The sequence below is a fragment of the Panthera tigris genome, chromosome C2, assembly GCF_018350195.1.
Source record: "Panthera tigris isolate Pti1 chromosome C2, P.tigris_Pti1_mat1.1, whole genome shotgun sequence".
NCBI lineage: Eukaryota > Metazoa > Chordata > Mammalia > Carnivora > Felidae > Panthera > Panthera tigris.
The window spans coordinates 113917960-113932520 of NC_056668.1; the positions used below are offsets into that span (position 1 = coordinate 113917960).

The window sequence follows — 14561 nt, forward strand, 5'->3', positions numbered from 1 at the left end:
GTGGTCAGTTTCAGATTACCTGACTTCTTACCCTGAGAACCCAAGAATTCTAGAGAGACCTTATAAGTAGCATTAGGGATCATTTCACTGATACTAAACTGAAGCCCAGAAGCCCTACAATAGTGAGGAAGGGACCTCTTTGTTTAAGTGTTTAACTTAAACACTTGAAGTGTTAATATTTAGTTTCATCTTCTGTCCAAGAGTGAGGAAAATTACAGCCCTTTCTTCTACCCTTGACAGGTAAGCTAAGGAAATTATAAGTCATCCCAATGCATGTACATGTAATATCTCCCAAAGTCACACAGCATTTCCAGAGGTCACATGATGTTTTCATATGTCCAAAGACATTTCCATATGTTGCACAGTATTTCCAAAAGTCACATGGCATTTCCATATGCCCAAATTTTATTTGGGTCTTGATATCTGTGTGACTGTCTATTGGAGGCTATTTTCTGGTGTGGGACCCTGAGAAGATGGATTTACATGCAGTTATAGAAACTATTACTGTTCTTGGCTCCTCATTGGCCTCATGAACTTCCCTCTTTGTGACCCCAAGAAAGAGGTCTATGCTATCCAGTTCCTACTGCTATTGGGTGGGCTCCTATCTTTAGTAATAGCAGGTCGTTAGTTTTCACTAGGATTCTGGCTGAGTGCATCAAGATAAATAACATAATGTGACCCTCTAGATTCCATTATTATTTATACAAAAAAGGAAAAAACTTTATGGAAAAGAGAAAACAAGCATAGTGTTTGAGAAAGTGGGATGGCCATGGGGACAAAGAAAGGATGTCCCTAGGTACCATCTAGTGTCCACCAGGTATCTTCAGGGCTCTGATTCAGTAATTATAGCACAAGTTTGAAGAGAATTCTTACTGCTTAGTTCATCTCAAAACCAGAATTTTTAGTCACTGATATAATCTGCTCTAAATAGAAAGAAGATTTAAAAGAAATTTTTTACCTCCAGTTCTTGACCTGGATGGAAGGGAGAGAGAGTACAATGAAGGGATCTTCAGTCTGTGAGAAAAAAAATCACCCTTGGTCAATAAAAAGGCCTTCCAGCTCCTCCTAATTCTCCACTAAAGGGGGAAAGAATAAAAGGTTTCAATGATAAGGTTGGTCAAGAAAGAATATAAAAGATTTCACTTCTAAATTGTGTGTTTTTGTAGACATTAACTGATGCTCACCAAAATAAGTTTTCTAGAGACTTAAATTTTCCAGGCAAAAACATGTTTCATAAATCAGCAATGATCCGTTTGTTGAAAGTGTGTTTTATTTGGCTGCGTGTTAAGGAAAAAGGATAAAAATAAGTCACTGTATAAATACTTAAGGGGACAGATGACTCATAATTTAAAATAAATAACAATTTATTGTAACATTATAACATTTTCCTTTTTATATTCCCTAGGTCCTATAATATTTCTCACTCCTGGTCAAAAACTCCGAATTATCTTTAAAAATGAAGCCTCAAGACCATATTCAATTCATGCTCATGGAGTGAAAACAAACTATTCCACTGTTGTTCCAACACAGCCAGGTAACTGCTTTGGGAGAAAGAACAGTTTCAAAGCTTTTATGCAGGACTATATGCTAATGTTCTTTCTTAAATACTGGTGTAGTTCTAGATGAGAGAGACCAGTGAACTAGTAACAAGATTCTAAAAGAGTTTAGGAGCAAGTTCCTTTCACAAGTCTTGAGTTGGCTTCCAGGATGGGTGCCATGGGCAAAACTCCCCAGTTTACACAATTCTGTCCTAGAACCACCTTCCTTCCCAGCTCTCCACCAGTCTAGCTGCCAGGTATTCTCTTTCTATGCTCCACCTCTCCAATTCAAGTGCTAAAGTAGGAGTTGAATATAAGATGTAGTGTGTGAAGGAGGGGGCAAGGGAGAGAATTGAACCACTAAGAGGAAGTAATGAACCTCATGTGCTAACGTTTCTATGGCATCATCACTATACAGCATGTCATTCCATATGCCTCATACAAAAACAAATGCTTTTTAATATAAATGCCCAAGGAGCAGACTCTGAAATGAAAATTTGTGTTCAGATAGTGCTCTTGGGATCAAAGGCAATGGAGAGAAAGAGAAGGAAACAGAATTGGGTAGGGGGAGAGGTTAGGCAGAGATGCAGCTTCAAAAGAAATCACAGCCAACCCAGAAGTTCTGAAGATAGGGTGGCATTCAGCTGTCCTGAGGTAGGGTGAGAAAACTGGGCCTTTCTGTCCCTGCATCTGTCATTGCATGCAAGGTTGGGTGAGGTGGCTCTCTTCCCCCAAGGCTATCCTGAAGGGGGTAGACAGCCTATGGAGCAAACGTTCCTTCATTCTTAAAGGGGATCTGAGTGGGGCATCTGGAGCGTCTACCATATTTGCCCACCAGAACAAGTAATTCTGGGAATTGAAGATATCACCTAAAGAGCCAAATTCAGAAAGGGAAGACATGTGGGACAGAGGGATGAAAGACAGATTTTGATGGGAGGTGGAATATTCCCTTTCGATTTTAAAAAAGAGATGATCCCATAGTGGTGTCAACATGAATCTCCTATTAAGGGAGTTCGCAAGTCAGCACTCTTCTCATTAGTCAGAGAAGGATCACATTACCTACTTTCCACAAACACTTATGAGTACCTGCTGTGCCCAGGCACTGTGTGGTGCTTTGGAAGGGGAGGGTTGGTACTAAGTAGATTGATTGTTAACAATTTGGAAGCAGGGAGGCTAGGGATAGGAGTGGATGTGCTTGGGAAAATTAATTTAAGCCTCTGGAAGTGGCAGATGCAAGATCATTCAACAAGGGGCAGGGGTGGGAAGAGAGGTCCAAAAGAACTTTGCTGAAATAGGCAAGAATATAGGATTCAGAGTCAGTAGGGCTAATGCAAATGCTTTGGGAGCAGGGAAGAGCCACATTTGATCTATAAATTGGAAGGATCAGAGCTGGAATTCAAAACAAGTTCGTCACATTTCAAACCCCAAGTTATCTTCACTGTAGTAAATATTTGCAGAATGAATGAGTTAGATATTTAATGACTGCCGTTTTTCAATGACAAAATCACTATAAGGTTTTGCTTCAGTAACCCTGAGAACGAAATGGCTAGCAGTGATGGTTACATCAACTTCACCCTGTGGCCCAAGTAATGCAACACCAATGGCTTCATTTTGCACCATCTTGTCTAATCCCTAAATTCCCATTTTATGTGCATGAGAAAACAGAAGCTCAGAAAGTGTAAACACATTGGCTAAGACCAAAAAAAACAGTAAATCCAGGAGTAGAAAACTAGGACTACACTGCCTAATATTTGTATGGCTTTAGGGTTTGCTCATTATCTGGGTTCCCATAAAAACATATGCTTTAAAAGATTCTGTTTATATACACCGTATTTGTCTGTTTTAGGAGAGATCCAAACATACATTTGGCAGATTCCTGAAAGAGCTGGTCCTGCCTCAGAAGACTTTGAGTGCATACCTTGGTTTTACTATTCAACTGTGGATGTGGTTAAGGTAAACTTTAAATCAGGTCGTGCTTTTCCTCCTATCTCCTCTTAGAAATTATAATGGAAGAAAGAAGGAATTTAATTGTGTTAAAAAAAAATATTAGTTCTTTGTAATCTTTCTTTTTAAGTAACCTAAATGCTGCTCAGCTTTTATTCTACATAGGTTTGCATTTTTCACGAGCAAAATCATTGCATTATGATTACTTAGATTCGTGATACTTTCCGAAATGCCACTGTGAGCTGAAAATATAATAATATCCTCCTCTTTGTTTCATTGGCTAGGATTTGGATTACAGAAGACAAAGTATGGAATTTAAAATTCTCTGATTTAATGAGAAATAGACACATACACATATATATATTTTTAAAACCATCAACTCTGGAGTTCAGTTTATTTGCATTTAACAACAACAACAAAAGTTTCCTCTCCAAACTTTTAGTTATTTTGGCCCTCTCTCTGCCTTGCACAAGAATCTACGCAGACATTCAACCCAAAACCAAAATGAGTATAAACAAACCAAGGCTCCCAGCTGAAAGCAGCTGTGGGGGCAGAGGCATCACAGGAGAAAGGATCTAAGACCTTTATACTGCCAACCAACTCCAATGCCAAGAAATTCTAATTAAAATCAAAGCTCTGGGTTTTGTTTTTTTTTAATTAAAATTTCAAAAATAGAGCTAAATCCACTGAGGAATGTGTCTGAAATCCCTTTTAGGAGTTAGCTATTCTCTTTAGACTTCAACTCGAATGAGTGGGATGATAATTTTTCCTTAATCAAGGATTTAACATGTCAAACATTTTACTCTTTACTCTCAGGCTTAGAATCCTAATAACTAAAAACTCAGCATCTGACCTCACTAGAACTAACCTTTGATTCTACTTGTTTCACTGGTTGGGGGAAATTTTTAGTTCTGGGCACAGTTAATAATCTTGCTTTCCCTCTTCAGGATCTTAACAGTGGACTGGTAGGTCCTTTGATAGTATGTCGCAAAAACGCCAATGCCACCTTAGTTCACCGTGTTCTCCACTTCATGATTTTTGACGAGAACAGATCCTGGTACTTTGAAGAAAACATCAATACCTATTCTTCAGAACCAAACAAAGTAGACAGGAATGATGAAACTTTTTACCTCAGCAACCAAATGCACGGTAATGTCCACTCACTGACTCATCATCTGTGGTCCATAGGTTGTTTTCCACAAAGGAACAAATGAAGGTTCACATTTGTCAAACTCAGCACCTCAGAGAAGATAGTCACGTAGAGCTGTTGTGCAGATCATGTGGACCAGGGGTTGGCAAACTATTTTTCAGAAACGGCCAGATAGTAAAGAATTTAAGCTTGGAAACTGTACAGTCTCTACCATAAGCTATTTTCTACTCTGCCATGGAGCACAGAGTTACCCGTAGACAGGATGTCAATAAATGGATGTGGCTATGAGCCAACAAAACTTCATTTATGGACACTGAAATTTGTATTTCATATAATTTTCCCATGTCAGGAAATACTCTTTTTTGTTTTTGTTTTCAACCATTTAGAACTTTAAACCTATTACTCATGGGCCATAGAAAAACAGGCAGTGAGTGGGCTGGATCTGGCCTAAGGGCTGTAGACTTAACAGTGTGGTAAATTCCAGTGCCTCTGGAGCCATGTGGGTGGGTGATGTAAAACCAAGAATACCAGTTATAATTTCTGAAGGGCTTTACTACCCACATTTCTAAGTATTTTACTGGGATGAACACAGGTAGAGGTGGGGCTTGAGGCACACTGGAGAGCACATGGCCCCACCTGATTTTCCCACCAGGCAGAACTTTCAAACACCCCACGCTCATCAACCAAAATTCTTCTATAGTTTGGTTATGATTAGGCATGTCCAGTTTATGTCTTCCCTCCCATCTAGAATCATAGCAATGAGATAGTTATTCAAATAAAAAGCACATACACAATCTCAATCACAGTCATACTCAGACTTCTGGTCCCAGTCCTTCCACCTGAGGAAACTAGGGGGTGTGACTAGATAAGGGATCTTCAAGTAAGGCAAACCCAAATGTGATCTTTTTCAATTTCTTCATCCCCCCGACCCCAAATATATATAGAAAATTTAAAATTAACCCAAGGACTGCATCCTTGCTACCCATAATCATTTAATAAGCCTCATAGAGGGCTTGGAGTTCCCTACTGAGTGCTAAGGAGATACAAAGGCCCATAAGATGAGGCATCTTCTCTCAAGTTGTTCACAGCACAGGGGCAGCAGACTTGTGCATTGTTACAACGCAAGGCTGACCTTGGGGGGATGCTGAAACAGAAATATAAACACAGTGCTGTGTTTTAAATTCCAATTTGGAAGAAAGGCTTCATGAAAGGGAGGGGACTTTCTAGTTGAGTATTTAAAGATGCACGGGAGTCTGTTGAGTAGAAAAGCAGGGGAATGACATTCCATGTAGATGGAAGAATAGGAACTAAGAAAGAAAGAAAAGAGAAAGCCAACAGGATTGTGCAAGACCTTGAATAGCCTGTTAAGAATTTAGACTCCATCTAAACTGGGGTTTCTCAAGCTTGCCACTATTCATATTTTCGGTCTGATAACTATTGGGGGTGCTCTCCTGTGTATCGTGAGATGTTTAGCAGCATCCATACCCTTTGCCCCTGGGAAGCCAGTAACACCTTCCTGCAAGTTGTGCAACACAAAATGTCCCCAGGCATTGCCAAATGTTCCCTGCAGGACAAAATCCTCTTAAGAACCACTGTGCTAAAGGCAGCAAGGGCACTGAGTGAGGGAACAACAGAAATAGTTGTGTACCACAGGGACAGCTCTGGCAGTCAGCTAGGAGTGTGTGTTCCAGGTATAGTCCATGGAATAGCAGCATCAGCATCACTTGGGAGCTTGTTAGAAATGCAGAATTTCAAGCTAAACAGACCTAGTAAATCATAATCTGAATTTCAACAAGATAGGCCAGGCCACATACACATTAAAGTCTGAGAAGCACTGTCTAAAGCAGAGTCTCCTAGTTGTTTCTAGAATATCCCTCCATCAGCTAAAAGGATTAGAACCCAACCTCCATAGATATGTGGTTATAAATTATGTATTTGTACCTTTGTATTAATGCATTTTTGGCATTTCAAAAGATGAACACAAAATAGAAGGGTAAAAAAGGAGGATATATTTATAAAACACATATAACTAGATCAATATTTTCTTCCTATTACCCTTTGGAAACCACACCTATAGAGGATTAGACAGAGGGAAAGATGAAAGGCCTGGACCTCAGTCAATGGACATTCTAGTCATACCAGTGACAGATCACAAAAGTCTGACTTGGAGCAGTTAAAGAGGAACACACTCAACTTCAAAGCATCTTGTGATCATCTTAAATATACTTTAAATATGTAGACATCTTTAAGTATCCATCAATTCAAGTATTCTTAGTTGTGAAATATTCTAGTTCAACCTAATTATGTTAAAGCAAAGTCAATGCCTCATTTCTTCAGGCAAGGAAAACTCTAGAGTTAGACTTATCCATGAATGGATGGCTTGGTCACATTTAACAGCTTCCTTAGGCTGACTTTAAAATCCTCATGGCCTCTGAAAACATCCGTGATACTTCTATGAGGTGTTTTTAAAAGAAGCCTACATTATTTAAAACCTTTGTTGAATATAATAAATTGTGTCCCTCCACAGCAATTAATGGAAGAATGTATGGAAACAACCAAGGTCTGACGTTCCATGTTGGGGATGAAGTGAACTGGTATCTGATTGGCATGGGGAGTGAATTTGACCTGCACACGGTTCACTTTCATGGCCACAGCTTTGAATACACGGTAAGAATCCTGGACAGCTTCGTTTAATTATTGTGGTGTCTGGTAAAGTAGTCATTGGGGCAGCATAGCAGGATAACAGGACTAGAAAGGAAATGACTAAGCCAGAACTGAAATTCAATATCTACAATCTATACTATATCAGGTGCATGTAAATAATTATACATTCAGCTCTTTGTGCCCTACGAACACTCAATAAATGCTTGTGAATGCATGACGTGCCTTTATTACTCTAATCTGGTGTCACTTGTTAGATAAATAAGACTTCTATAATCACCTTTAGTTTCACCCTTTATATCCCAACTTTTTTTTCAAACCCTCAGTAACATAAAAGAAAAACACTTTGAACACTCATACACATCTTATCACATTTTCTCTCTCTCTCTCTTAGTTTTCTGAACCAAACTTCAGAGCTTGCTTCAGATTCTGTTTCCCTCTCTCTCTTCCCCTCCCCCACTCACACTTTGTCTTTCTCTCTTTCTCTCTCAAAAATAAACATTAAAAAATAAAAGTATCACTTTCCTCTTGTAATTAATAAGTAATGTGTGAAGTGACTTTTTTTTTTTTTACATATTTTATTCTCCAACCATATTTCACCTTGTAGCTTTAAGAAGGATTCATTGATGATTCTTGCTGGAATCAAATTTTACAGTGGGAGTTACAAATGGTAACTTTCTACATCTATCATTCCTTCACTAAGGTAAATTGCAAACATCACGACTCTTCACCCCTAAATACTAAAGCCATATGCGTCCTAATACTAAGGAGAATCTCTGCCCCACCACAATAACACTATCACGCCTCCAATGTTAACATTAATTCAGTAATATAAGCTAACATATGGTCCATTCAAATATCCCCAATAGTCCCCAATATGGCCTTTATAACTTTTTTTTTTTTTTAAACCAGGATCTAATTATTTATACATAGCATTTGGTTGTCATTGTCTTATCTTTCCTAAAAGAAGAGACCTTTATTTTTTTTTCTCAATCCTTCATGCCATTTCATTTTTGGAGGGTCCAGGCCAGTTTTATAAAATGTCCCATATTCTACCTTGGTCTGAGGGTTTCCTCATAATTGGATCCATGTTAAACATTCTAGACATGGACACTGCGTATGTGATATTATGTGCTTCCCGGGCATCACATCAGGAGGTGCATGATGTCAATAGGTGCTGACACTGATGAGGCTTTTTTGATAACTTTATTATGGTGATGCCTACCCTTTCTCTCCATTTTAAAAGTATTATCTTGGGGCATGGGTATCTCCGTTGGTTAAGCATCTGAACTCAGCTCAGGTCATGATCTCACAGTTCATGGGTTTGAGCCCTGCATCAGGCTCTGCGCTGACAGCTCAGAGCCTGGAGTCTGCTTCGGGTTCTCTGTCTCCCTCTCTCTCTTCCCCTCCCCCACTCACACTCTGTCTTTCTCTCTTTCTGTCTCAAAAATAAACATTAAAAAATAAGAGTATCACCTTCCTCTTGTAATTAATAAGTAATCTGTGAAGTGAATTTTTTTACATATTTTATTCTCCAACTGTATTTCACCTTGTACCTTTAAGAAGGATTCATTGATGATTCTTGCTGGAATCGAATTTTACAGTGGGAGTTACAAATGGTAACTACATCTATCATTCCTTCGGCATTTGTTAAGAAAATAAAAATGTGGAATTAGGTGATAATTGACTTTATGGTAACTTGTTTTTTTATAATTATCTCCATCTTTTTCTACTTTGTGTAGTCTTAGTCTCTTTATATCTCTGTCAGAATTGCTTTCTCCCACCCCACAAGTCATCCTCTTTACAATTATTTCTTTACTGACCACTTTTGCCTGGCCATTTCTCTAATTTATTACATTTTGAGTTTTACCCTTCCCCTTTGCAGTGTCCAAGTCAGTGTCATGTATTTGCTTAGGGAGAATTTTCTTTAGCTCTTCATCCTTATCTCTTAGATAAATATTAATGCACAATTGAGGGCTAATTATGCATTTGACACCAGAAACATTTAGTCTAGCCACTTGGCATAACACAGTCCATTTTTTGGCATCGATAAAAGTTTCAGATAAAGCTTTTCTGGATTCCAGATGTGTATTATGTTTGTGGTTTCTTTATTGCTCAGGGCCTGTTAGACTAATTGAATGAATGCGCTTGACTTGATTTGCACAAAGCTTTATTGGTGTGCTGCTTTCTTTTCTGTCCTTTAATGAACAAATGTATTCCTCTCGAACCTATTTGTTTTGCTTTAAAGCTATTTTTTTTTTTATTCTGGGGGATTTTATATGACAAAGTAGACAGAATAATATAATGAATTCCTTTACCCACCACCCAGGCTCAACAATCATGACCTTCCTGTACTTCCATCTACATTCCCCATATTTTTGAAGGAAAAGCCTAGGTATTAGGGTTGTTATTCATAACTGTTTATGTTAGACACTTTAAAAATTAGAACAAAAGAGAGAGATTTAAGCTTTGGCTATAGTTTTTTTTTACAGTACATTTGATGTTCAGATCAGTTCAGTTCAGCAAATGCCTCTGACATTTCTAAAACCATGCCGAGTGTTGTGTGGATAAGAGGAAATCAAAGAGTTAGCTTTCAGGGGCTAGCTCTACACAAATGATCGTACCATAAGGCATCAAATTAAGTGCAATTTATGGTAACATTCCTCTAATGATAATTAAAGCTAACCTTTATTAAGTGCTTCTTATGTGCCAAATACTATGCTTAGTTCTTTGCATGGATTGCTCATCCAACCTTCAGAGATAGGGACTATTTTGTCACCATTTTATAAGGGAATGAAATGAAGGATTAGCAAGGTAAAGAACTTTCCTATAAACAATAAGTGGTAGAAGGGGGACTTGTGTTATGCCCAGAATTCGTGATCCCCAAAGACCACTAGGGAGCCGAGTCCGATGTAAAAGCAAAAGAGCCTTTATTCGAGCTAGCTCGAGCTCAATCCCCTACGTGCACCGACGCAGGGGTGAGATACCAGGGAGAGAGCGAGTTTCAAAAGGACAAAGGTTTTATTGGGGCCTAGGGGCAGTTGGTGAGGTGATGGCTGTGGCCTCAGCCGATTGGCTGGGGAAGGGTCCGAGCCCTGTTAGGCAGGTGAGGGGGGGGTTACTCAAGGGGAGGAGGTGTGGTCAAGGTGAAGGACACAGAACAAGATGGAGTTGGCCGGCGTAGGCCCGCCCTTTCACTAGAATCCCCATCTCTCACTCCAGAGTCCCTCACTCTTTTAAGTTTATTTATTATTTATTTTGAGAAAGGGCATGTGCACGGGAGAGGAGCAAAGTAGGGGGGTGGGCGCGACAGAGAATCCCAAGCTGTGCTGTCAGCACAGAGCCCAGCCCCATGCTTGATCCAACAACTGTGAGCTCGTGACCTGAGCTTTGAAATCAAGAGCCGATGCTTAACGACTGAGCTACCCAGGTGCCCCTAGAGTCCCTTATCCATACGCTTCACAAAACTGCTCTTTTCAGAACAATTCTATTAAATTGAAGAAACAAAATGAACAAAGAAAAAAAAGAAACGAACAAAAAATGAGACTCTTAAACACAGAGAACAACTGGTGTTTGCCAGAGGGGAAATAGTTGGGAGGATAAGGGAAATCAAGGAGATTGAGACTACATGATGAGCACCGAGAAATGTAGAGAATTGTTGAATCACTGTATTGTACACCTCAAACTAATATAACACCCTACGTTAATTATACTTGAGTTAAAAAAAAAGAGACTAATCCTATTACCTAATCCTATTAAAAGAGTAATAATATCACAAAGCTTAGTACCAGCTGCTGTCAGCTCTAGTCATTCACCCTAAACCTATCACAGATGATCACATGTAGCCTTCCCCTCCCTGGAGGTGGAATTTAGTTATTCCAGCCTTAATGCAGCCTCTGAGCTTTACTCCCTGGAACTCCTGGGTATACCAAAGCAGCCCTCTGGGGTTACTCACTTGGTCTTGGAACACCCAGTCAGTCACCTGTTTCCTAAGAATATGGTCTCCCTTGGTGCCAGGGCTCCAGGTACATAGTGCACACTTACTGGTGCCTAGGACATTGTCCATTCTTAGTTAAAATTGGTTCATATCGTTCTCTGCATTTTCTAACATCTTAGAAATGTATCCATGTGACCCATATTGTCACCATGCCAAATTAATCTTCTTAAATAACAGTGACTCAGGCCCCCACTTTGCAGCCAGGGGGAAACAGCTTTGCCTCCTTCCTCTCTATTCTCCAATATCTCCAGGGACTTTTGAGAGCCTAAGTTTCTAGTCACCTCCCACTCTCACTCCCTGCTTCCATTCATCTCCCTTGCCTCTCGCCTCCCTCCTGTGGCTGGTATTTTCTTATCTCTGTGCAGCTCCAGAGTGGGACACATCTCCATTTCCTCTGACTCCCCTTAACAACCACAAAAACTAGGCCATTATGGGTCATAGGCTCTTAGCGAAAGTTTAGAGGTAGATGAATTCTTTTTTTCCCCAATACTCCACAATAAAACATTTACCATGTGACATCAGACACCCCTGTCTTCGGTTATCCCTCTGCTATGCATCATCGAGAAATACTGGCCCTGCAGCTCTTTCTGTCACCCTCAGGACTTCTTTCCCCACACTCTTCCACTCCAGACTTGCGTGACATCTGTTCTCTCCTCAAATTATTCCAGACTCCATCTTGAACTGCATTCTTCAACATGCCCCCATCCTTCAAATACCTCTCATTGCATTGTAGAGAGCACTTCATCTCCTTCCTAGGCTCTTCCAAATCCATCCTAATCCAGCCAGGCCAGGCCCCAGGGCTTTATCTTTCAAAATCAAAGTAGCTCACAGAGGAGGTGGTCTCCTAAACATCCGGTTCTCTGCTTAGGAGAAAAAAGAGCCCCTAAGGCCCTTAGTTTTCAGCCCCTGGCCCCAGAAAGCAGATGAGCTTCTCTCCTTCCTGTAGCCCTGAGGTTTCCTGATTAGCTACACCTCAAGGAATGATCATCATGTCACTAATGTCCTTAGTTAGAAATATTTCTGTGAAAACTTTTGGTATTTGTAAGACCAGATGTTGTCTGAAATCTAAAGCATTCTTCTGCAGGAAATGCTGACAAGGTATCTGACACTGATAATGACACGAGGTCCCTTCAGACTGAGATATTTCTCTGTGGCCTGTCCCTGAAATGTTCTCAGACTTGCTTTTCCTCTAAACCCTCAATTGAACTCAGAGGAGACATGCAATGTCACCTAATGCTTTCCAATTGTCATCTAACAAAGTATATTAGAATTGATCAAATGTGTAAGTGACTAATCTCTTTTATAAGTTATTTAATGGTGTTTTGTCTCCTTATTGAGGATGCGGGACTGTATCGCTCTGATGTTTATGACCTTCCTCCTGGAGTATATCAGACTGTAAAAATGTATCCAAGAGATGTTGGCACCTGGTTATTTCATTGCCATGTTAGTGTTCACATTGAGGCTGGAATGGAAAGCACCTACACTGTAATCAGATGAAAAGGTAAGCCAACTTAATTTGAAGCGATCATATTTAAATAAATTCTATGTTTATATAAGGATATCTTATCCGTTGAACATTTACATGATGTGAAATGCTACTCATTCATTCAAAGGTTACTGTTTTGAGATGACCAAGAAATTCTGGTTTTATCCTCTTCTCAAATTTAGATAACTGTTTCTGATCTGATTAAAGATACTCTGGAGTTAAATATACTATTTCCAGATTCATGTAATATACACATAAGGATTTGAACACACACAACGTATAGAAAATTAAACACAAGTGACTATTGAGCTTGTAAAGATATGTAACTTTGCTAATAATCAATATCACTTAAAATTGCATTTAACAACAGTAAGATACATTTTTCAAATAAGAAAGTTATTGATATTAGGCTATATATACATATATAGCCTATACTTTGGTGTAAGTATGAAGGCTTTCGACAGCTCCTGAAAAATCTAAATAATGATTATGTATTATTTCATATTCCAGTGATACTTTATTTCTTCTCATTCCCATCTTCCCCTTTCTCCAACACATTTTACTAGCAACTTAAGGATTAAAATATTATCTTTGTTTCTGATTTTTCATCAGCTCCTTGGTTACTTAGGCCATTACCCATTGGTCTCTTGATAGAATGATTGTAATATTTCAATGCAGTTGCTTCTTAGAACATTATGAAACATTCTTTTCCACAGCATAAATATCCTTCTGATATGAAGATAAGTCCATGAGCAGACCTACAGTGGCTGAAGAAGAAACACCAGGGATGAAGGAATCTAGAAGGGCCTGATTGAAGACTTTCATGGCAATCTACTAGGGAAACTGCTGGAAATAAATTTTTTTGGCCAACTTTGTATGTGAGCTGCTTCCTCTTTCTTTCTTTTTTTTAAATTTGTATTTAATTTATTTGTTTTAATTTATATCTAAGTTAGTTAGCATATAGTGCAACAATGATTTCAGGAGTAGATTACTTAATGCCCCTTACCCATTTAGCCCATCCCCCCTCCCACAACCCCTCCAGTAACCCTCTGTTTGTTCTCCATATTTAAGAGTCTCTTCTGTTTTGTCCCCCTCCCTGTTTTTATATTATTTTTGCTTCCCTTCCCTTATGTTCATCTGTTTGTATCTTAAAGTCCTCATATGAGTGAAGTCATATGATAGTTGTCTTTCTTTGACTAATTTTGCTTAGCATAATGCCCTCTAGTTCCACCCACATAGTTGCAAATGGCAAGATTTCATTCTTTTTGATTGCTGAGTAATACTTCATTGTATATACATACCACATCTTCTTTATCCATTCATCCATTGATGGACATTTGGGCTCTTTCCATACTTTGGCTATTGTTGATAGTGCTGCTATAAACATGGGGGTGCATGTGTCCCTTCAAAACAGCACACCTGTATCTCTTGGATAAATACCTAGTAGAGCAATTGCTGGGTCATAGGGTAATTCTAGTTTTAATTTTTCAAGGAACCTCTATACTGTTTTCCAGAGTGGCTGCTCCAGTTTTTATTCCCACCAGAAGGGCAAAAGAGATCCTCTTTCTCTGCATCCTTGCCAACATCTGTTGTTGCCTGCGTTGTTAATGTTAGCCATTCTGACAGGTGTGAGGTGGTATCTCGTTGTGGTGTTGATTTGTATTTCCCTGATGATGAGTGATGTGGAGCATTTTCTCATGTGTCGGTTGGCCATCTGGATGTCTTCTTTGGAGAAGTGTCTATTCCTGTTTTTTGCCCATTTCTTCACTGGATTATTTGTTTTTT

General features: G+C 39.2%; 1 protein-coding gene across 1 annotated transcript in view; it reads left to right on the top strand.

The window, feature by feature from the left end:
* Nucleotides 1-13635, top strand: part of LOC102967794 (ceruloplasmin) — a 29619-nt gene extending 15984 nt beyond the window's left edge. Inside the window, exons 16-21 of the mRNA XM_042998355.1 lie at nt 1406-1534; nt 3385-3491; nt 4430-4631; nt 7160-7299; nt 12629-12791; nt 13493-13635. Coding sequence (XP_042854289.1) covers nt 1406-1534; nt 3385-3491; nt 4430-4631; nt 7160-7299; nt 12629-12787 — 737 coding nt within the window. The 3' untranslated portion in view covers nt 12788-12791; nt 13493-13635. The remainder of the gene's footprint in view (nt 1-1405; nt 1535-3384; nt 3492-4429; nt 4632-7159; nt 7300-12628; nt 12792-13492) is intronic.
* The last annotated feature ends 926 nt before the right edge of the window (nt 13636-14561 follow it).